Below are 22748 nucleotides of genomic sequence, written 5' to 3'. Positions count from 1 at the left end.
AAGAAAACGCACCTTTCAATGCGAAATGAGCGAGAATTTGGTGTCCCTAAACCAAAAAAAATGCGACAACATCAATTCCAACGTCCGAATTTTGTATTCGAATTTCGAAGTCGGTGCACGCGGTTAGGCCGAAATGCGTTCGAATCGTTCCACGGAACATTTGGAAGGCCCGGGCCGTACGCGTAAAGAACCCCCGGGCCGTACCGCTAGTTATCACACGGGCCGGAACACCCGTATCGAACGTAATCGCGGCCCAGGTAGGACATAAAGTTCAGTATTCTAGATCAGCTCCCATGCTTTTCCTAGTTTTGCTCTCTCTGTCAAGCATTATTTGAATTTCGGTAACAGACTATAGTAATGTTAAAAGCCATTTCCCGTGCTGTCCGTAATGTGCTAGCCATTTACCAGATGGATAGAAGGTCAGCTTTCATGTGTGTAGGTCGAGCGATAAGCTAAAGTGCCTTTAGTCATCATATCCCATGCACAGGAAGCAATTTTCTGGATGTAGGAAGCACATTTTGTCTGCCAGTTGTATGGGAATGTAATGTAGACAGATCGCTAGACCTGTGTTTCTTGCACACTATTACTTTGACACAGTGGCACTGGTACATGTACACCAGAAAAGTCACAAATTTGGAATATTTGAATGAAAATTGTTAGAATTGGACAGAAAAGTGGTATTTTTAATGTCTACCGAAGGAAAACGTATTGTTTTTGTGCAGTTTCCTCTTCTCCAAACACTAAAGGTCAATGACCTGAACCAGACAGTCTATCACCATGGTAACTGGTGTTGGGTTACATCATGTTGCATTTTTATAGCAGTAGGGGTTTAGACTCCTGTCACCATTGATATGCATTTGCTTGGCAAATGTTACCTTTCTAGTTTGATTTTGATTTTGCTTGTTTCATATTATAGGCTTGTTGTTTGGTCTTTCATACCATATTTGAAATGTCTTAAGTATGAAATGATGACAAAAGTGTAATACGAAATGGTAGTAAATATCAATATTAGACAGATTTCCTCATCCAGAATATTTTTTTTGTTTTGCCACAAGAAAATGCATTTGGAGATGCTTGTAACATATTCCTTCCAGCAAAATATCATGATCAGCTTGCCTATTTTTTGCTGACTTGGAGGTAAATCACTAGCTCAGAAACTCATTATGGTTAGAGGGCATCATATTTCTTCTTTCACTCAGGCTAAAAATATATCATTTGAAACTCGACCAACCTGACAAAGAGGAATTTTCAAAGAATATGTCAGAAATATAGATGCACCTGTAAAGATGCAACCTTTAATAAATTGGCTTTCTGGTTCTTCTTCTCACATTTGATAGCTACAGGGCATCATATTTCTTCTTTCACTCAAGGTAAAAATATATCATTTGAAACTTGACCAACCTTACGAAGAGGAATTTCAAAGAGTATGTCACAAATATAGATGCACCTGTAAAGATGCAACCTTTAGTAAATTTGCTTTCTGGTTCTTCTTCTCACATTTGATAGCTACAGGGCATAATTTTTCTTCTTTCACTCAAGGTGAAATTATATCACTTGAAACTCGACCAACCTGACAAAGAGGAATGTTCAAAGAATATGTCACAAATATAGATGCACCTGTTAAGATGCAACCTTTAATAAATTGGCTTTCTGGTTCTTCTTCTCACATTTGATAGCTACAGGGCATAATTTTTCTTCCTTCACTCAAGGTAAAAATATATCACTTGAAACTCGACCAACAAATTTTCAAAGAATATGTCACAAATATAGATTCACCTGTTAAAGACATCCAATGTGATTTCAGGGTAGCAAAACTGGAAATATTTTGAATAAGGCAATCTTTATGATATTGACACATACTGCTTCACATCAGAACATTTCTATCATTATTTCATACTTTGGGTACTTAAAACTGCAGAAACAAGCCCAAGATTGGTCCTTTATTTTCCGGGTGGTACCCTAAATATCAGCGCAGGGCCCTTCCAGTAACTATTTTTCCGTCAGAATTTTGGTAAGTTTTGCTCCATGAGGGTCAATATACATAGAGACAGTGTGGTTTCAACTCAATATGCAGATAAATTACTGAGAATATTGGTTTTGAAAAATAGGGTTTCCAAGCCCTAAAAACTACACTGGATGCCTTTAAGACACAACCTTTAATAAATTGGCTTTCTGGTTCTTCTTCTCACATTTGATAGCTTGGAGTCATTCGGCGCGGGTGATTTACGATGGTGTGGTTTCTCTTGTCAAAAAGACAGATTTGGTTCACCACTCCTCTCCCCTGCCCTTTATACATACTAATAGGACAACGCAAACTACCTGTCTATGACGGATAGGTTGGAGATACAGGTGGCATCTGTCATAACTCGCGGCTGCAGCTGCTTGTAGCTGCGTTTGCTTTGAAAGTCGCTGAAAGCTTAAGGACCGTTCCACTAATAATGTTAGGAGGGATTTTTCATGAAATAACAACAAAATGAATGATCATACATGTATGATTTTATTCATTTCATTGCAGGACTTACATTTCATGTTTGGATTCTAATTCATTTGTTTTCTTGTATTACATCATACAAAAATTAGTATTAGTAGGGAATTTTATAAAATGATATTGTGAAGTTCATTGCAAATTCTAAAAAGTACTCAAAAACCAATAATTTTTATTGCAAGACTAGTCATATGAAAGGGAGGAACAAGCTTAAGCAATTATAAGAGTGATGTATTCATTTTATTGCATGACTTATAAATTTTCTATTAGATTTTAATTCATTTGTTTGTTTTCTTGTCTTACTGTACTTGTGAGTTTTGAGTGGAAGATGAAAGTTCCAGCTTTTTCCCTAATGTGTCGGCTCTTCGAATAATTTCCTTTTTGTATAATTATTTCTATAAGTTTAACATGGGAAAATGAGGATGGGTTTTGTTGATGGTTTAAAGTAAATAATAAATAATTTGACAATACACGTATTGAGAAATCATAAGAATGACATAGAAGAACTACATAATGGTTATTTAGTCCTATTATATACATTAATTTTTTTTAATACTACTCAGTTTGGTGTTGACATGGAATCCATTATGAAATAAAGACAAAACTTCAACTTCCAACACTACTAATAAAAAATGAATTGGGACTTACCTGAAATTTTCATGTTTGTAGTGTTGGCAGTTAAAGTTGAGTCTTTACTTCATAATGAATGTACCAACACAGATTTCTATGTTAACTTTTGACCGTCTTTTTTCCTGTACAGTTTTGTATCACAACACATCTCAATTAACCTTATTCCTGGCGTCTTCCAAACTCGGTCAACTGTCCCCCTCGGCTGATGGATTTTTCACCGTTTTATGGATTTTTTCATCTCTGTAGATTGATTTCTGTATCTCAGGTCATGAATCAAATCAAAATCAAGTGAACGAGACAAAAGAAAATGGTGCATCCTCAGTGTATAAAGACCTGTCTTGACAGCTTCAAACTTAAAATTTTTTAGGTAAAATAGATATTATATTATTAATTGAAACTTAATAGCACAACAATTATTAACAGATTGTGGCAACGACTGGTATATTTTGTAAACTACAGTTAGGTCACCTAATACAAGAGACAGTGTATAGCAGTGTTCTAGCCAGGCCTTTTAAGCATAGGGGCCCCCTATGCTATGATTTTGACCCCTATGCTGTAATTTTGACCCCTATGCTATAATTTTAACCCCTATGCTATGATTTTGACCCCTATGCTGTAATTTTGACCCCTATGCTATAATTTTAACCCCTATGCTATGATTTTGACCCCTATGCTGTAATTTTGACCCCTATGCTATAATTTGATTTTGACCCCTATGCTATAATTTTGACCCCTATGCTATAATTTTCACCCTATACTAAGTTTCAACCAGCATAGGGGTGTTTTGGGATGGAGAACCTTCATAAATCTTGCAAAAAATGAAAATATAAGGCCACACCAATTTAATTTGTTGGTTCTCGGATTCGCCTCTTCATTTTTTTCTGATTTGAAAAAAAAAAAAAAAAAGATTCTGGTTCTGAATCAACTCAAAAATGCTCATATTTTGCCCCCAACAGTTGTGGAAAGTCCTTTCTTCCTAGTTGTTGCAGTGTTTCCATCTATCAATGCAATGGTTTGATTAAAAGTTCAAAATTCATTGTTTAAATACTGTATTAACACAACCTTTTGTGTTGACTTCATGGCTCCTATCATAACATTTGGGGCTATAATAGGATGCCTAGACTTGTTTTTATTTTTATTTTTTTTCGCCCTGTCGCTTCATGTTTTTTCTGACAAAATCCGAGAACCAACAAATCAAATTGGTGTGGCCTAACTTTAGAATAAAGCTAATCCTTAACTTCACAAAACATCCACATTAAAGAAGAAATAGTGTCTCAGGGGGTTATGAGTTTCAAAAGTATGTACATTTTGTAATAGTATGGGATGAGAATTAAGTACATGTATGAGATGAAAATAGGCATTTACAATGATTTTGAAAATTTCTAATATACAAAATACAAGATATAACTGTTACAATATCATTAACTTGTTTTTATTTATCGTTTTGTTTCGGAATTGCTGACAGTCATCCTCGTACACATATCTTGGCTACAATCTACATGATTAACATCACGGTAAAATTAAAAAATATTTTGATATACGACTGTAATTATAGACATTTGCTGCTATGTTCCAGGACAGATATACCAGCTGTACTGATACAGATACAGATGCTCAGTCATGATATTATTAATGCTCGTTATTGATACTTAATTAGGCTTTTAGCTTTTATAGAAAGGACCCCTAGAGTAACCAAGCGTGTAAAAGCAATCTATATCTAATGAGCCTTGTACATCCCTGAACAAAGTACAATTAATCTTTAGGGTATACTTAGTTCATACCTATTTCTGGCTTCAAAGTAGACCATGTATTATTTAGATTATTTTGAATTACTTTGAAGTCAAACTTTAGGATAAATCATGTCATTATGGTCTATTTAATATGGCTTTAGGTTTTGAAGTTCAAAGTAGACCATATTCCTTTGGATTATTTTGCTTTACTTTGAAGTCAAACTTAAGGCCACACCAATTTTAATTTCTTGGTTAATGGATTCGCCCGCTTCATTTTTTTCTGATTTGCAAATAAAAATAAAAATTCAGAATCAACTGCAAAATTTTCATATTTTGCCCTGAACAGTTGAAAACAGTCCTTTTCATCCTAGTTGTTACAGTTATTCCATCTTTCAATGCAGTGGTATCATTAAAAGTTCAAAACTCATTGTTATATTTTGATGGTGTGTTGACTTCATGACTCATGTCGTACCATTTTGGGCCATAATAGGATGCCTAGGCCTGTTTTTATTTTTATTTTTTTTTCACCCGCCTGCCCCATTATTTTTCTAGAAAAATCCGTTAACCAAGAAATTAAATTGGTGTCGCCTAAAGTTTAAAAAAAAAAGAAGAAAGTTCATACCTATAGCTACCCACCCAATTTTTTTCAGGACTGAAGCTTGAAAGTCGGCCTTAGAAAGTCCATTCTACATCAATGGCGGCTTTCGCTCTACACTCTTCCATAATATTCACGATGTATACTTGAAATTTTGTTCTTTCATGGCCGTTAACAACGTTGCATGCAACGCACATAAATGCCACTTGCTATTTCTCAACCCTATGTGGGCATTAATAACAGGAGCTTGATACTAATGCTGTCGCAAATTGATGTTTGTGGTCTGAATAGGGCTTAAATATGTCCAACGTGGGACGAATAAGAAATGCACATGTACAATATGTAGGTCATTTTGCCTGGAGGAACAATCTGATGTGCCTCATTTCAAGCAGAAATTTACACTTAAATGATAATGATAGTAAAATGACTCTGTGTATGTCATTTTTTCAAAACTTGAAATAGATTTTGATGTTCTTCTTTTTTTTTGATTGACGCAATAGAACAAGACTCGCAATTTTCGAGTTTCAGGAAAATAAGGATTCATAGATTCTAGATTTTTAGTTTGTCATTTCCTCTAAGAAGTAGATAATATGATATTATCAATTATGACAAATCAATAAGTTTCATATAAACACTACTCTCTTAATCTTACCTACATGTACATGTAGCATTCATCAAAATACAATAAAACATCAGAAATCAAAACTGCTTCATGAACGATTCTTCCAAGAAGCGGTAAAAAAATGGTTACATCATTCTGTAATCAAACAGTGTTTAAAAAGGACCATAACTAGAGAGGCCGACATTTGCTTGGGAGCAAATACAGCATATTTCAGTCCATCTCCCTCCCACGCAAAAGTGGATTATTCCAAACTTACCCCAGTGTAAAACTGGCAAAGATTCTCAAATAAATGAATTATGTAGTAGCCATGTAATTGAGAACAAAGATGCAAGAACAAGCACATCTCGACATATATACCACCAACTCCTTATTTGGGCAGTGCGGTATGTACCACCAAAATTCAGAAAATGATTGACAGGTGGTCGTTAAATATCAAATGCCACCAGGTGTTTTTGAAGGTCTTTTACGACAGCCAATTTATGACTGCATTGTTTTCGCAATAAAGGTTATAGCTACTCAACCTTGCAGGCCGAATTTTATGATACCACTCTTTCCACTTGTCTTTCATTTTGTTGACTGAAATGTCTAGCTCTGGTAGCGCTTATATATAAGTCCGGAAGGCCACACCAATTTAATTTCTTGGTTAACGGATTTTTCTAGAAAAATCATGGAGCGTTCGGGCGAAAAAACAAGCCTAGGCATCCTATTATGGCCCCAAATGGTACAATTATAGGAGCCATGAAGTCAACACACCAGGCTGGTTCAAAATTTAAACAATGAATTTTGAACTTTTAGTGATACCATTGCATTGAAAGATGGAATAACTGTTAACAACTAGGATGAAAAGGACTGTTTTCAACTGTTCAGGGCAAAATATGAGCATTTTGCAGTTGATTCTGAATTTTTATTTTTATTTGCAAATCAGAAAAAATGAAGCCAGCGAATCCGTTAACCAAGAAATTAAATTGGTGTGGCCAAAAGTCCCATTGTAAATCAAAACAGAAGGTGGAAAGTAAACCACACACTTTCAAGATACAGTATGTCTTTCTGGGGACAAAGCATGATACTTTAATGGGGGTTTGCATGCCCTTTTTCCTAAGGCGTAATCAGGCCTTTGCAGTCTTCATAATCTGAAGGCAGCCTCTCCCAAAATCAGCGTAATTCGTAATAATACATTAGCTGCAAAGCTTCCAAAAGTTCTATAGAATTAGAATACTTGGTATGTATTTGGCATGCTTATAATGTATGCGGCGCTCTTGAAATTTTGGATTTGGACGTTAGAAGAATGTTATTACAATATTTTGTTCAGGGACACCAAGTTTCTCAATTTCAGGCAGATTTTGCAGGTAAATAGATAAATATTTTGTGTCACATTTTGTCAGACTAGTACCTTGGATAATACGGAATACATCGTGTAGTATTCAAAGTAAAGCAACATTCTATTTGTCCGAATTGCAATGGACCCTAGCCTGGGATCGAATGGTCCATATGGTTAAACAATGGGATTGTATTACTGCTTGCACCATAGGGACAAGATACTAATGTACCTGGGCGGTCTGTTATCACATTATTTATCCCCCTTTGTTTGTGGATTTACGGACAAGTGGTCTAAGACGCCATCTGGTCACCCTTATCTGTAAGCATTGTTTTTCCACCCCTATTTTTTCTTCAAGTGGGACTGGCTTATTACTGTATATGCTCTAATAATTGCACTTGCAAATTATTCAAAATCCTCAAAGTCTTGAATTTTAGTTAGGATCATTCAAACGTGTCTCACATGAGAAATGACTGGTTATTGGATAAAATACTTTTGTTAATTACTGTAAATGTAGAAACTTTTGCACTGGTTTATTTTCATGATTTTAGTGGTTCTACCTTAAAAAATATAATTACTACATTGAATTGTTTCAGCCATCAATTTACAACACACCAAAAACATTATTTTTCATTCTACCACGAGAAATAACCGACACAAAATTAAATGCATTTACAGTATACTATGATAATCCTAGACTCATCCTAAGGCCACACCAATTTAGTTTCTTGGTTAACGGATTCGCCCGCTTCATTTTTTTCTGATTTGCAAATAAAATAAAAATTCAGAATCAACTGCAAAATGCTCATATTTTGCCCTGAACAGTTTAAAACAGTCCTTTTCTTCCTAGTTGTTACAGTTATTCCATCTTTCAATGCAGTGGTATCATTAAAAGTTCAAAATTCATTGTTTAAATTTTGAACCAGCCCGGTGTGTTGACTTCGTGGCTCCTATCGTACCATTTTGGGCCATAATAGGATGCCTAGGCCTGTTTTTATTTTTATTTTTGCCTGCCCACTCCATTATTTTTCTAGAAAAATCCGTTAACCAAGAAATTAAAATGGTGTGGCCTAAAAAAAATGTTAAAAGCTTATAGTTAGCTGGAGGAAAAATAAACAGTACGCTAATTTGGGTGTGCCTTATTGGTTTGGTTTATCTCAATGATAATCTCCCTTATTTATAGACCACTTATAGACCCATTAGTAGGGCTTATACCTCCCACATCAATTGTTACCAGGGCTCAAAATACCACCTGCATAAAGCACTTGGTACAGATAAAATTGGAGCTTAAATTTAAAAGACATCCAATGCGATTTCAGAGCAGCAAAACTGGACATATTCTGAATAAGGCAATCTTTATGATATTGACATGCTTCAAATTAGCACATTTCAATCATTATTTCATACTTTGGGTACTTAAAACTGGAGAAACAAGCACCAAGATGAGTCCTTTATTCTTTAGGAGGTACCCTAAAAATCAGCCAAGGGCCCTTCCAGTAACCATTTTCCGTCAGAATTTTGGGTATTTTTGCTCCACGAGGGTCACTGTACATTTGGATAGTGTGGTTTCAACTCAATATGTAAGATAAATGACTATTTATTGACTTTGAAAAATCGGGTTTCCAAGCCCTGAAAACTGCACTGGATGCCTTCAATATACAAATGTATGTACAATGGCAAGCTATTTGAATTTCCAGAAAACTGTTTTTTCCTCATAAGGCCACGCCAATTTTTAATTTGTTGGTTCACATATTCACCCGCTTCATTTTTTTCCGATTTGAAAAAGAAACGACAACATTTTAGCCTCTGAGTCAACTCCAAAATGCTCATATTTTGGCCCAAAGAATGGAAGGAATTCCCTTCTCTTCAGAGATGTTACAGTTTTCCCATCTATCATAATTGTAGGATGCGTAGGTCTGTTTTTTTTTTTTTCGCCCTGTCGCTTAATTTGTTTTTCTGAAAAAATCTGAAAACCAACAAATCAAATTGGTTTGACCTAATTTGTCAAATTTGTGGTAATGTGAAGAACTGTGGAGACCCTCTTCAAATGTGATGTAAACCCCCATGGAGACCCTTGTCAAATGATTCAAGGGGAATGTATCCATAGGATATAGTAAACTGCATCAAACCATTTTCTAAAATCCCAGTGCACTTGTGTTCTTGTTCTGTGCAACATTACTGTGTCTCAAGCTCAGTTCAATCATACACATGTGCATACATAGTATACGGATCTCTCTGGTGTGATTATCTCAGCCAAAAAACACTCCCAACCTTTTGACTCGGGTTTCCAAGTGCCGTGCTGCATAACACTCGCACAATAAACACGGAAAGAATTACAGAGTGGTCTCTGTACCTGATTGGCAGTGTGCAATGATACAAACCCTGAAAGTCAATACATTGAAGGCCTAGGGGAAAAAATGTTGTGTTTCCTGTTTCCTGACAGACCCTAGAAAAAACTGCCGCCTCTAGCCTTTTTTCGGGTGGACCCCTGCAAGGGACATAAACTTTTTAAGCTGATGGACTTTTTATAGCTCCATGATCTGACACCTGAGTAGTGAAACACTAGTACTGTACAATTGGTTTTCTAACATTGACATTGAAAATACAAATGTATACTATTAAGTGTCCTCATGCAAGTTTTACTTTGTTACACTGTATTGTACATATATATAAGTTGGATCACCAGTCATGAGAAGTGTAATAAAAAAAGAAAGAAAGAAAAAATATGTTAATCCCTACCTACCAACCCAAATATTTTAAAGACTGAAACAGGAAACACAACTTTTTTTTCTAGGCCTTATTTAGCGTACATTTGGTTGATGGTTTGTGCAGGGTGTTCATTGCCACTTGTTCAACGGAGTCACGATTCTGTAAATCTTGTCAGAGAGAAATTTATAAGACTGGACATGAGATGACATTGCTTCTTAGGCTGAAGGTGAAATGGGAAAAAGAAACTGACACAAGAAATTGCCTCCCAGAAGTGTTGTGGATTTCTTGTTTAATTCGTTAGGCCACACCAGTAATTTTTAATGGTTCAGACGTCTGTGCACGCATTTATTTTGGCCTGTTCTAAAAAAAAACCCAAGAAATTCCGCGTCTTGTAACTATGGCCAAAGAGTCACGACAGTGGGATAAGGGAAGATTTGATCAAAGGAAAGAAACAGGACAGGACGACAACTGCTGTTCCACTGATTACCTCCATGAAAAATGGAGGTATTGTTTTTGGCGTGTCTGTCTGTATGTCTGTGTGTGTGTGTGTGTGTGTGTGTGTGTGTCTTTGTGTGTTTCCGCAACTTTGTGGTCATTACATAACTTCAGAACGCCTTTATGGATTGTGATAATATTTGGTATGATGGTAAGTCTTGGAAAGACAAAGGTCAAGGTCAAGTATGGGCCTCCTGGTGGATGACCTTGGTACTGCAGCAGAACTTCCGGTTTTTGTATCTTTTGTCCTGAACAAGCTATGGTCTTGTTTATTGCTGTCTTCATGACGAATAAAAGACTTGTTTGGTTGCTACACTGTGTTCTCTCATTCAGTCTGTGTCCTAACATTTGTCATCCCAAGTATATTTCAAATTCAGACGTCTCTTTTTTTTGGCAATTCTTGTTTTTTTTTCTCGCATTAAATTTATGGTTTCCAGAGGATGTCATCCATAAAAATTATGTCTTGGTGTGGCCTTATTGCAAATTTCTTGCCGAATTTGTATAATGCATTTTCCTACTTCTTGATAGCCTGGGTTCCAGACCCATAGCACACTGGACACAAGGCTCACTGAGATATTTTGTGTCCAGTGTGCTATGGGTCTGGAACCCAGGCTAACTTCTTGAGTAACCTGGACGTCAACATACCTAGAACTTTTAGATTCTAAGACAACATTTTTACCTTTACCACTTGTTTTGTTAGTCTAATAAACGTTACGTTCACTTCTACAGGTGAAAGTGGGGTTCCTTGGCCTGAGTGACGGGAAGCGTGATCCTGAGATTGTCCGTGTGCAGCTGACAGCAGACAGTCTGGTACTACAGAGAGAGGAGACAGTCTACGGGAACTCACTCGCCGCTATAAGCTCACAGGTATGTTATACACTAACAACCACCTGTTCAGGTTTTTATATTTGTAGATTAGGCCACACCAATTTAATTTCTTGCTTAACGGATTTTTCTAGAAAAATAATGGAGCGGCGGGCGAAAAAATAAATAAAAATAAAAACAGGCCTAGGTATCCTATTATGGCCCAAAATGGTACGATAGGAGCCATGAAGTCAACACACCAGGCTGGTTCAAAATTTAAACAATGAATTTTGAACTTTTAATGGTACTATAGCATTGAGAGATGGAATAACTTTAACAACTAGGATGAAAATGTTTTCAACTGTTCAGGGCAAAATATATATATATATGAGCATTTTGCAGTTGATTCTAAAATGAAGGGGGCGAATCCGTTAACCAAGAAATTAAATTGGTGTGGCCTTAAATTGCCTTTTTTCCGTTATTATCGGGTTCTTTTGTGTATACAGAAGCAGGGCTCGAAATTCACTTTTTGGAAAAGGATTGCACTGGTGCACCAACTTGACCAAGTAAAAAATTGGGTACACAGAAAAATTTTGGGGTGCACCGTATAAACTAATCTTATGCAACAAAGACTTTATTATTTTTCTGACAGTTAGATGTCAAGAATATACAGTATACTAGTATACATTTGATATCTTTTCGTACATAAACCTACAAATTATAAAGTATTTAGGTGCACTGGTGCACCCACAGAAAAAAATTGGGTGCACAGCTCCAATTTTGGGTGCACTAAGGTGCACATATATGCATGCACCCAGTATTTCGAGCCCTGCAGAAGTATTGTTTTGTTTTCAAGCCCTGCTCCTGTGAGAGGACAAATGATTACCACAGTTGGGTAGTCATCACTAAGTGATAAAGTGGAGAGGACTGTGGTATGTGAGAACACACTAGAATAGGGTAAATGAGGACAGGCCAGTATATTTGCTTGTGTCAAAATAAATCATTAATATGATGGAATACTTGACCCTGGGAGGTTTTCTAGCTTCATGCATATATATATATGAAAAGTTAGAAGTTTTAACAGCAGAAAGTGGAATGCATAGTTGATAAGAACATCATTTCATAAGACTATTATACAACCTATTTGACTGAATACTCCAAAGGCCACACTGATTTAATTATTTTGTTGTTGAAAAATTATGAAGGGACACTGGCAAAAAAAAACAGGCCAAGGCACCCCATGATAGCCAGAAATGTTAAAATACGAGCCATGAAGTCAACATACCAGGCTGGTTTATAATTAAAACTACAAATTTTGAACTTTTAATGAAACACATTTGCATAAAAACGTAAGCAACTAGGAAGAAAGGACTTTCTTTGACCGTCAGGGCCAAAATTGTCTTTCCTTGATCATTTTTTAGTTTAGTCAGAACCCAAAATTTTTTTTGCAAATCAGAAAAAATTAAAATGGACAGGCAAATCCGAGAAACAACAAATTAAATTGGTATGTCCTAAAGGATGATGAAAAAATGTTAAGATTATGCTGTTTCTATAAATTCCATCTTCTTTGTATGACAAAAGAGGTCTCCAAAAGAAGTCCTGATATATAATGCATATGTGCAGTACACAATCCACTATATATTCAGTGTTCTCGCCAGGCCTTTTGAGCATTATAAGGGGCCCCCTATGCTGTGATTTGGACCCCTATGCTGTATTTCAACCAGCATAGGGGTGTTTTTGGAGGGAAAACCTTAATAAAACTTGCAAAAATTGAAAATATAACTTTAGAATGATGCTACAGCAAAGGGAAAATCTGTCCTTCATTAAGCGAGAAATAGTGTCTCAGGGGTTCATGAGTTTCAAAAATTTTCTACTAAATGCACGTCTTGTGCCGCAAAAGTTGCCTTCTGTACCTGACCCCTATGCTGTGAAAAAATCCTGGTGAGAACCCTGATATCATCCCCCAATTGCTGAGGTATGCATATAAAGATATGCAACATGCTACCAGGATTTATAAAGAGTTCATCCATTCGTGAGTTAAGCTTGCAGATATCTGGTAGCACGGCCTGTTTTTCCGGTCCTGCGTTCTTGAAGCCAGCAGATTTGAATCTGTTTGTGCAGCTAGCTTCATCAACAAGTCAAAATGATAAGATTTTGGCAGCTGCAATTGTTTGATAAGCTTGATGAACGACACTGTAAAAATCCTTTGTCAGCGTAGTTTGATGCTCAGATACAGCCTTAATAGAGCCATGTGTCAGCTTAACTGTCAAAATGTATTTTCTCGTACATGTCAGACATATTCTAAAAGCTTTTTTTTTGTTCCAGGTCAACAACTTTGATATTGACAGCAACAGAGTAAGTGGACTTTCTAAAAGTTTTACTTTGATAAGTAAAATTTCCTTTGAATTAGATTGCTTTGAAGTTGTTTTTTGCATTTAATTTTTGAACCACAAATGCTGTACCTTTGGAAAATGTATTATATAAAAAATTATCATTCATAACAGAACTAAATGTTGACTGTCTTTTTTTTCTTCAGGAAAGATCAGTTATTCTCAGAAGACAAAAATCTGGAGGTTTGGGGTTGAGTATCAAGGTAGGTTCACCATTTTTACCTTTGATTCCTCTTTTAGTCATTTTTTTATTCAACTTTTCCAAGAAGGTTAATACGATTTTGGTCAGTGTTCTACATACATGTATGTAGAACATTTGTGTCATCTCAATTCTGTTTCAGGTAATATTATGTTAGGGGGAGAATGTTGAGCCTATAAAATGCTTTTCCCTGCATTTTGAGGGGCAAAGTTTGCTGCTAGACTAAATGAATTTATTTTAATGATCTCTTTCCATATCTTTATATGCCAATTTTGGTCTGTCAAAGATGACGGATTGGGCAAAATTTTTTCCAGCGGCGAAATTCCCTCAAATGATAGAAAGACGGACGCTGGTTAGAACCCAGGTTTTGGTATTACTAAGCAGTTTGTGGTTGAACACCATAACTCAAGAAGCTATGGGTATGGATTGTCGAATTTTTCAAATCAGAAAAAAAAGTGGAGTAAGTCAGAAAAGCAAGAAAATAATTTGGTTTGGCCCGCCGCCATACGTGCTCAGTTTCTCCACTGATGTGGAAATGATCCGGTCGTTTTCGTGCCCGCCGTCCGAAGCGTTGCTCTATCACTCTGTTAATCCCCGTGGAATGGACACTACCAGCCAAAACAGGTTTATTATGGACTCAGGCTCCACGTTATTTGGCGCACATGTCAGTACAATGCCGCAGGGGGAGGGGGTGGCTTGGGTGAAGAATTTCAAGACTCGAAAGACTTTGCACAGATTTGGTTTCCAGGTTGTGGACAGAAAATTAATGTCACAGTGACAGTAAGAGAAGACATACTTCAGGATTCAAGATTTGGATTTGAATTAGTGAGTTTATATGATATCGTAATTTGGTGGACATGTCAGTACAATGACATAGGGGGAAGGGGTGTCTTGCTTAAAGAATTTCAAGCCTCAAAAAATTCTAACATTTTAGATTTTCACATAATTTATTAGAATTAGACTTTGATTTTTATCAATAGTGAATTTTTAGTCCTCCTGATTTGGTGCACATGTCAATGCAATGTTAAGGGGAAGGGGTCTGAGGCTTGAATGAAGAATTTCAAGCTTCAAATGTATAGATTTTCTTGTTAAAGGAATAATTGCAGTGTTTTTCTTAGCTCTTATGAGAAGGAGTTATTATTATATGATTCAGGAGTTGAACACACTACTCCACTACTGGTGGACTACTAGCCCTATCTGGCACTGTGTGGCCCAAGGGGTACAGAAACAGAGATGGGCACTGCCCCTATTTACCAAAAGGTGTGAGAAGGATTGCAACCTAATGTATGATTGTAAGTCATGCATGTGTTACAAAAAAACAGTACTATATGAGTATTGATATGAATTCATTTTCTTCCTCTAAAATGCACATTAGCACACTCAAGGTCAATTAGCACAGCCTCGTTATTATGGAGGTCGTGATTGACGATGTTCAAGTACACCTGTACTGTAGATGATGGATATTGGGGGGTGAATTTTACTGTTAGCAATAAAATTATTTAAGCAGATCAATTCTTGAAACCCTATTACGTTTTATTGTACATCGTAAAGCCATATTACTGGCTGGTTACACAATGGTTTACAAGCGAAATTCTGCCCAAGGCCACACCAAGTAAATTTTATGGCTGACGTCCTTTGAAGACCCTAAATCTAATGCGAGAGGGCGAAAAAAAAAACAAGAAGGGCCCTAAAAAACAAGATGCCTAGATTAGAAATATACTAAGAGATGACAAATGTTAGGACACAAATTGAATGAGGCGACACAGTGTAACAAGAAAGAAGTCCTTTATTCATCATCAAAACAGCAATAAATCAGGTGGAACAGCAGTTGTCGTCTTGTGCTTTGGGGAGATAGATGGAGCGGTCAGCAAGTTTCTTGTACCAAACTGAATTCCTAATGGAAGTCATGATTTCCTTGCTTGATGCTTCATAAGCTTTGGTCCATACAAACCTATTTGCGGCACTGTCGTAGTTACAGGAAGCGGAATTTCTTTTTTTTTTCTAGGAACAGGCCAAAATCAATGCGCGCAAGGACGTCATCCATAAAAATTACTTGGTGTGGCCCAATGTACATGTAGATTCTTCTAAGTCTTTTCTTAAAGGCATTCGATGCAATTTAAGGGCAATAAAATAAATATTTTGGATGAAGAAATCTGTCTAATATTGACTTTACCTACATTTCTTAGCACGTTTTCATCATCGTTTCATACTTGAAGTGTTTGAAATAGCCGAAGAACAAGTTTATATGCATTTCTTTATTTTTTGGGTACCACCCATAATTACTAGTAGCTACAACCAGCCTAATAGTATGATACAAAACAAGCAACCGGTTTCTGTCAGTGACATCACATTTTTGCCTCACAGATATCAGTATGCTATGGGATAGGATTGGTTCATCAAAAGAATTACCAGAAAATTGATGTTGAAAATCCAGTTTTGCCACCCTGAAATTGCAGTTTGGATGCCTTTAAGATTAACGCCCCGTTCACAGTGAAACTTGTCGATCCGGATCGGCCGCCGATCGGGATCAAAATTATGCAAATGAAGTCAATCCGGATCGGTTTTCGCAGTGTGGACGCTCCAATCGGGATTGATTTTCTCCGATCCCGATCCAAAAGTAATCCACCTCGGGGAGGTAGTTCAAGACACTTGCGGCGGATCGGGATCGGGCGTAAACTTGAGTGTGAACGCAAAGTGGATTGGGTTCGGGGTTCGCTAGTGTGAGACTGACCACAAATACTACCACTACCGATCGGGTCTTATAATATGCAGTGACAAGGACGTTGTGTAATGCTATGGATACATTGCCAATCAAAATTATGAATAGAAAATATGCAGAAAGATGTTTACCCCAACCTCCCTGCCCCAACGTTACACTCAAGTGGAATGGCGAGCCAGTGGAATCGAGTGTTACAGCCCGAAAAATATCGGCCTTCACGCAACGGGAGCTAAGCCCTGACCACCCAAACATGTCCAAAGAGGTGTTCTCTTTATTTCCGCTAAGATTCCAGGCTGTACAAACTTTCTGAGTTCTTTTCTTGCAAAATTTACGGCGGAGTTGCAGCGGCTATGGCATGTTCAAGATGGCGGGCTCGTGACACCTCAATCCATTTCTGAGCGTGATGCCCTCGCAATCCGGATCAGCAAAAAGCAGTGTGAACGCGCGGGTCGATCGGGATTGATGAATTTCTGATCGGGATCGGCAGTCAATCCAGATCCATTTTTTCACTGTGAACGGGGTGTAAGAAACTGCCTAGACTTTCAGTCTAGACTTTCTTAGAAATTTGACGGGAAGGGGCTATATCCAGATTTCTAATTAATATATATGTACCTCTAGACCTCTTTTGAATGGAGTATCCATATCCATTTGACAAATAGCTGCACACCTTCAAAACATTTTAGCTATGAAATTAAAAGCCTCATTCTATACATGTAGCTAGCTCATATGAAAGTGTAATTGATATCAAATTGTCGTGCATTCTTTGATTCAACACTGCAAATCTATTCAAGAGAATCCCATGGGAAGTAAAGTTAAGTACGTGTACTTTAAAATGGGGAGAGAAATCTTCAAGATTATTCAAATATGCAACCAACAACCACCTTGTCAATGTCATTTTTCTTAATTCATGTATGTAATTTTATGTCATTATAAACCATCATGGTAACACTTTATATTCGCCATATATTACTAACTGTTATTGAGCACTACACATGCCAAATAGTCATAAATCCACAGCCAATTTGGCTGCCATCATCACATACTTTTATTTGACTGTCACAGCAAATAAAACTCAAATTACATGGTGTAAAAGTTACAATTTTCTACACGTACATGTCCTTAAGCCCCTGTTATTAGAGATTATGTAGTGCGTCATACTTGTACATTTATCTGAACCAAAGCATAGAAAGAAGTGCCAAGCTATTCCCACTTGGCCTTCCTACACTAATACTATCTCAAAGCTGTAGGTATTGTCATGTTATAGCCTTATTTGATTCAAAGCAGGGCTCGAAATGCATTTTTGGCGACGTCTCAGGGAGGAGCCTAATGGTACAGTATTGTGTGCAGTTTGCAAGAATTCTAGGAATGGTACAGGCATTTTGTCCACAGGAATGGAATGTCCACAGGCATGTCTCTGGCCCACATCTATGCCCACATTCCTGGAAACCTTTGGGAAGACCTCTCTGCCCCAGATGGCCCTACTTTCTGTGACCCCGGGGCTCGTTCACTATACACTCAGGTCCAAATTTGGGTGCACTAAGGTACACATGCACCCAGTATTTCGAGTCCTGCAATGAAAGTAAATGTGAAATTACAAAATGTTGCAATTTTGTTCACGTACGCATTCTTAAATTCCTTTTATAAGAATTGCGCAGTGCGTCATTTTTTTATTTTAGCCGAAGGATAGAATGCTGTGCCAAGCAATTCCCAGTTGGCCTCCTAAGACTCTATCTCAAAGCTTTTCTGTCATCATGCCATAGCTTTATTTGATACCAAATAAAAATGAAATTACCGACTGACTGAATTTACAATAATAAAAAAATTATATTGCCTACATTCACTCAAATTCTTAAATCACTCGTGCATCATTTTTGTATCTTTAGCCAAACTATAGAATGATTTTGTGTCTTAGACCATGTTGATTTAATTATATTTATTATTAGATATAACATGTAGGAACCCCAAAACTGATGCGAGCTTGCGAATTAAAAAAATTATTGGCAAAAAAATTGCCTTCATAGAGTATAGTGTGGCGAATAATAGCCTCCTCGTTTTCATTTCTTTATATTTTCTTCTGTACCTTTGGAATTGCTTTGTACAATTTACAGTAGGGTCAAAAACATTTTTTGGGAAACAGACATGCGAAAATTCATGCGCGCTGAGATGTCATCCATGTAATCAAATCAACATGGCCTTAGCCAAAATATAGCACGAAGATTCAGACAATTCCCAGTGGCCAGTCCTACACTAACTCTATCTCCAAGCCACGCTGTCATCATGATCAGTCACTTAGTCATCAGCAAGTCCCAAAAGAAACCGCCGCCAGGGTGATTCGTACTGTAACTGACGGGGGGCTTTTCTTTCGAAATGAGCGGTAAATCCCCGGCCGGCGCGCAGATCAAATGACGGGAACGAATGTGGCACCAAGGGCACCCTGGGTAATCCCTCAGGCTGATAGGGTCTGAAGTCTGTCAATGCCGGAGGGTCAGAGTTAAGGACACGATTCGGAGACAGGAAATATCAGCTTTATTGATGCCGCAAAAGTATTGCGAGTTTTGTATGCAAGCACGTCTAACCCTTGGGAGATGGGAAACAACAGGTACTGAACTGCGTGGATAGTAAGGATGTGTGAGTGTATGGTCAACTTTAAACACTAAAAACTAGTGATGCATACCTAAACCCAATTTTAGGTTCAGGTCCGGATTCGGGCCAGAGGTTTAGGTTCAGTTCCGGACTTGTAAGTCTGGACCTAAACCCATGGCATATACAAAATTGCATGTTGGCAACCTTGCAATGTTGTCTGGGTGAAACTTTGGCCACATAACAATTGGAGGCTGGTACTTGACGATGCCCGATGGCAATGTTTTAGGTGGTTTGGAAGGAAAAGGGGTATGTGAAATGGTCTTTTATGGTAATAAGTCCGGACTCAGTTCTTGACTTTTTACTAAGTTTTAGGTTTTTTTGGACTTGAACCTAAACATTCTTACAAGTCCGGATCCAAGTCCAGTGAACCAGTATGCATCACTACTAAAAACTATAATTTTATACAATATATGATATACAATAAATAAATTGTACTCAAACAATTACAATCACATGGGGCTAATCATGGGTTTAAAAATAATTTTAGAGTAATGATAAATTAATTACAGAATAATGACTGAGTGTATGTATTGACTGTATATAAAAAAGAATTACAAGGACTTGAAAAAGACAAACAATGAAGAGCAATTAAAAATAACATATACATGTAGCAAATTGAATGTAATGTTACTACTCTAGTCTGAATAGTATATTATACATGTAAGTCACTGAATAGAAAAGACTCCTTTTACGCAACTTTTATTGAGCCCAACGTTTTGGTGACTGTCTGTCACCTTCGGGCATTTCTGAGTCAGACAAACGGTCACTGAAACATCGGCTGAATAAAACATTTAGTTGCGTAACAGAACCCTTTATTCAATGACTCAAAGCTGTTTCTAAAGATCAAAATTTTCCTTTTTATCATTCCACTGCCCGATTCAAAATATGCAAATCAAGTTGATAAGAGTCCTGAAATTACCGCCCCAGGGACCGAATACGATAATGTGCTACTTCTCAATTAAGGCAAACTCCCAGTAGTCCGATTATGTACAGAAACTGAAATTAAATCTGAGATAAAGTCAGCCTGTGTGACAGATTGACACGTCAAACGCAGATTTAAGTGCCTGTCTTGCTCTTGGGCAGCGGCGGATCCTCCCGGTAATTTATCTTAAGGTTGCGGCAAACCTTAAGGCTTCTTCACTCAACAGCAACTCTTCCAAGAAAAATGATCAAGTCAGAGATATTGGGGACAGTTTTGGCACTAGTGCTGCATACCTAAACCCAATTTTAGGTTCAGATCTGGATTCAAGTCCAGAGGTTTAGGTTCAGTTCCGGACTTGTAAGTCCGGACCTAAACCCATGGCATTTACAATATTGCATGTTGACAACCCTGCAATGTTGTCTGGGTGAAACTTTGGCCACATAACATGGAGGCCGGTACTTGACGATGCCCGATGGCAATGTTTTCTTCATTTTGCAGCAAAGATTTTGCAATGTACGGAAGGTTTTAGGTGGTTTGGAAAGAAAAGGGGTATGTGAAATGGTCTTTTATGGTAATAAGTCCGGACTCGGTTCTTGACTTTTAGGTTTTTTTGGACTTGAACCTAAACATTCTTACAAGTCCGGATCCAAGTCCAGTGAACCGGTATGCAGCACTATTTGGCACACTTCACTATCTTTTTATCTTATAACATGTTTTGATTTTTTGTTGCCGGCGCGTTTCTTGCCTTCTAATTTCTAGGACAGGACTTAATGTCAAAATCATCATGATAGCTCTCGAAAAGGTGAGACATATTTAGTATTTATCAAAATAGATATTTGGCAGTCCACCCATTTCAATAAGACAAATGTCAATTTTTTTGTGTGTGTGTGTTTTGCCATCTTTTTAATCATGGTCTGTGCATAACAATTTCCATTTTTTTATAAAAATTCAAGTCAGAATTACATATTCAAATCCAATTTTGGTTGCTCAAAAGTTCCACACCGATCACTATCTAGAGAAAAAATGGGTCTAACACAGAAACGCTTCGAGTGTGACTTTGGGACTTTTAAGTAAAAGGCACCTGACATGACAGCTTTGATGGACCGTGCATAAAATTTCTGTTCATAAAACCAAGAGTTACGCATTCAAGTCCTATTTTGGCTGCTCAAACTTCCACAGCAATCACTATCTAGAGGATGAAGAGGTCTAACACAGAAACATTTCGAGTGTGACTTTGGGACTTTTAAGTAAAAGGCACCTCACATGACAGCTTTGATGGACCGTGCATAAAATTTCTGTTCATAAAACCAAGAGTTACGCATTCAAGTCCAATTTTGGCTGCTCAAACTTCCACAGCAATCACTATCTAGAGGATGAAGAGGTCTAACACAGAAACATTTCGAGTGTGACTTTGGGACTTTTAAGTAAAAGGCACCTGACATGACAGCTTTGATGGACCGTGCATAAAACTTCTGTTCATAAAACGAAGAGTTACACATTCAAGTCCTATTCTGGTTGCTCAAACTTCAAAGTTCCACAGTGATCACTATCTAGAGGATGAAGAGGTCTAACACAGAAACATTTCGAGTGTGACTTTGGGAATATCAAGTAAAAGGCACTCTATAGAACAGCTTTGATGGACTGTGCATAAAATTTCCATTCATAAAACGTTATATAATAGTCAAGTCCAATTTTGGTTGCTCAAAAGTTCCACAGAGATCACTATCTAGTTGAAGAGGGGCCTAACACAGAAACATTTCGAGTGTGACTTTGGGACTATGAAGTAAAAAGCACCTGACATGACAGCTCTTAGCACTCTATCAAGCGTTTCATATCGATTGCCGCCTGGTATGATATATAATCCGTTATGATAAGCCGCCTTGCTGCGTGACCCCTTCTATACTCCCGCGGGCATCGCTAGCCAAGGAACGCTCAACCGTCATCGCTTGAGGAGTCACGATAACGGGATTTTTGCCACGCGAATGCTTCAAAGTCGCCGCCGGTTGGCGGTAAATATCGTTTGTCGTGATCCGTGTCGTGAGGGATGCAGTGTTCCGAGTAAGTGGACAAGAGAGGGATGGACGAACCGCGGACAGTTTGGCAGGGGCGGCGCGAGGGTAATGGGATGTCTGGTTTGGTAACATATAATATCCCGCAGGTCAGAACTGTAAATACGAATATAACACTTAACTGGAATGAATCACCTTGTTGATGGATGTAAAAAATGGCCCAAACTCATATATGACATTGGGAGTGCAAGATACCTAAGTGAGAGCCTACATGTAAGTCGTTGCAATTTGCACTCTCTAAATGCAGACTCCTTGTATCTGTACTGTCTGGTTTGGTAACATATAATATCCCACGGGTCAAAACTGTAAATGTGAATATAACACTTAACTGCAATGAATCAGCTTGTTGATGGATGTAAAAAATGGCCCAAACTCAATGACACGGGGAGTGTTGAAGTACAAGATGCCTAACTGAGAATTG

The 22748-nt window shown here is 37.5% G+C and overlaps 1 protein-coding gene across 2 annotated transcripts in view; it reads left to right on the top strand.

The window, feature by feature from the left end:
- Positions 1 to 22748, top strand: part of LOC109479503 (gamma-2-syntrophin-like) — a 119667-nt gene that overhangs the window by 27739 nt on the left and 69180 nt on the right. For both annotated transcript variants that reach the window (XM_019781476.1, XM_019781475.1), the window contains exons 2-4: positions 11311 to 11448; positions 13711 to 13740; positions 13922 to 13978. In XM_019781476.1, coding sequence (XP_019637035.1) covers positions 11311 to 11448; positions 13711 to 13740; positions 13922 to 13978 — 225 coding nt within the window. The remainder of the gene's footprint in view (positions 1 to 11310; positions 11449 to 13710; positions 13741 to 13921; positions 13979 to 22748) is intronic.

The sequence above is a fragment of the Branchiostoma belcheri genome, unplaced genomic scaffold (assembly GCF_001625305.1).
Source record: "Branchiostoma belcheri isolate BF01 breed outbred unplaced genomic scaffold, Haploidv18h27 scaffold49, whole genome shotgun sequence".
In the NCBI taxonomy this organism is placed as follows: Eukaryota; Metazoa; Chordata; class Leptocardii; order Amphioxiformes; family Branchiostomatidae; genus Branchiostoma; species Branchiostoma belcheri.
Note: the sequence above shows the minus strand (reverse complement) of the source record. Positions and strands in the feature narration are given on the sequence as shown.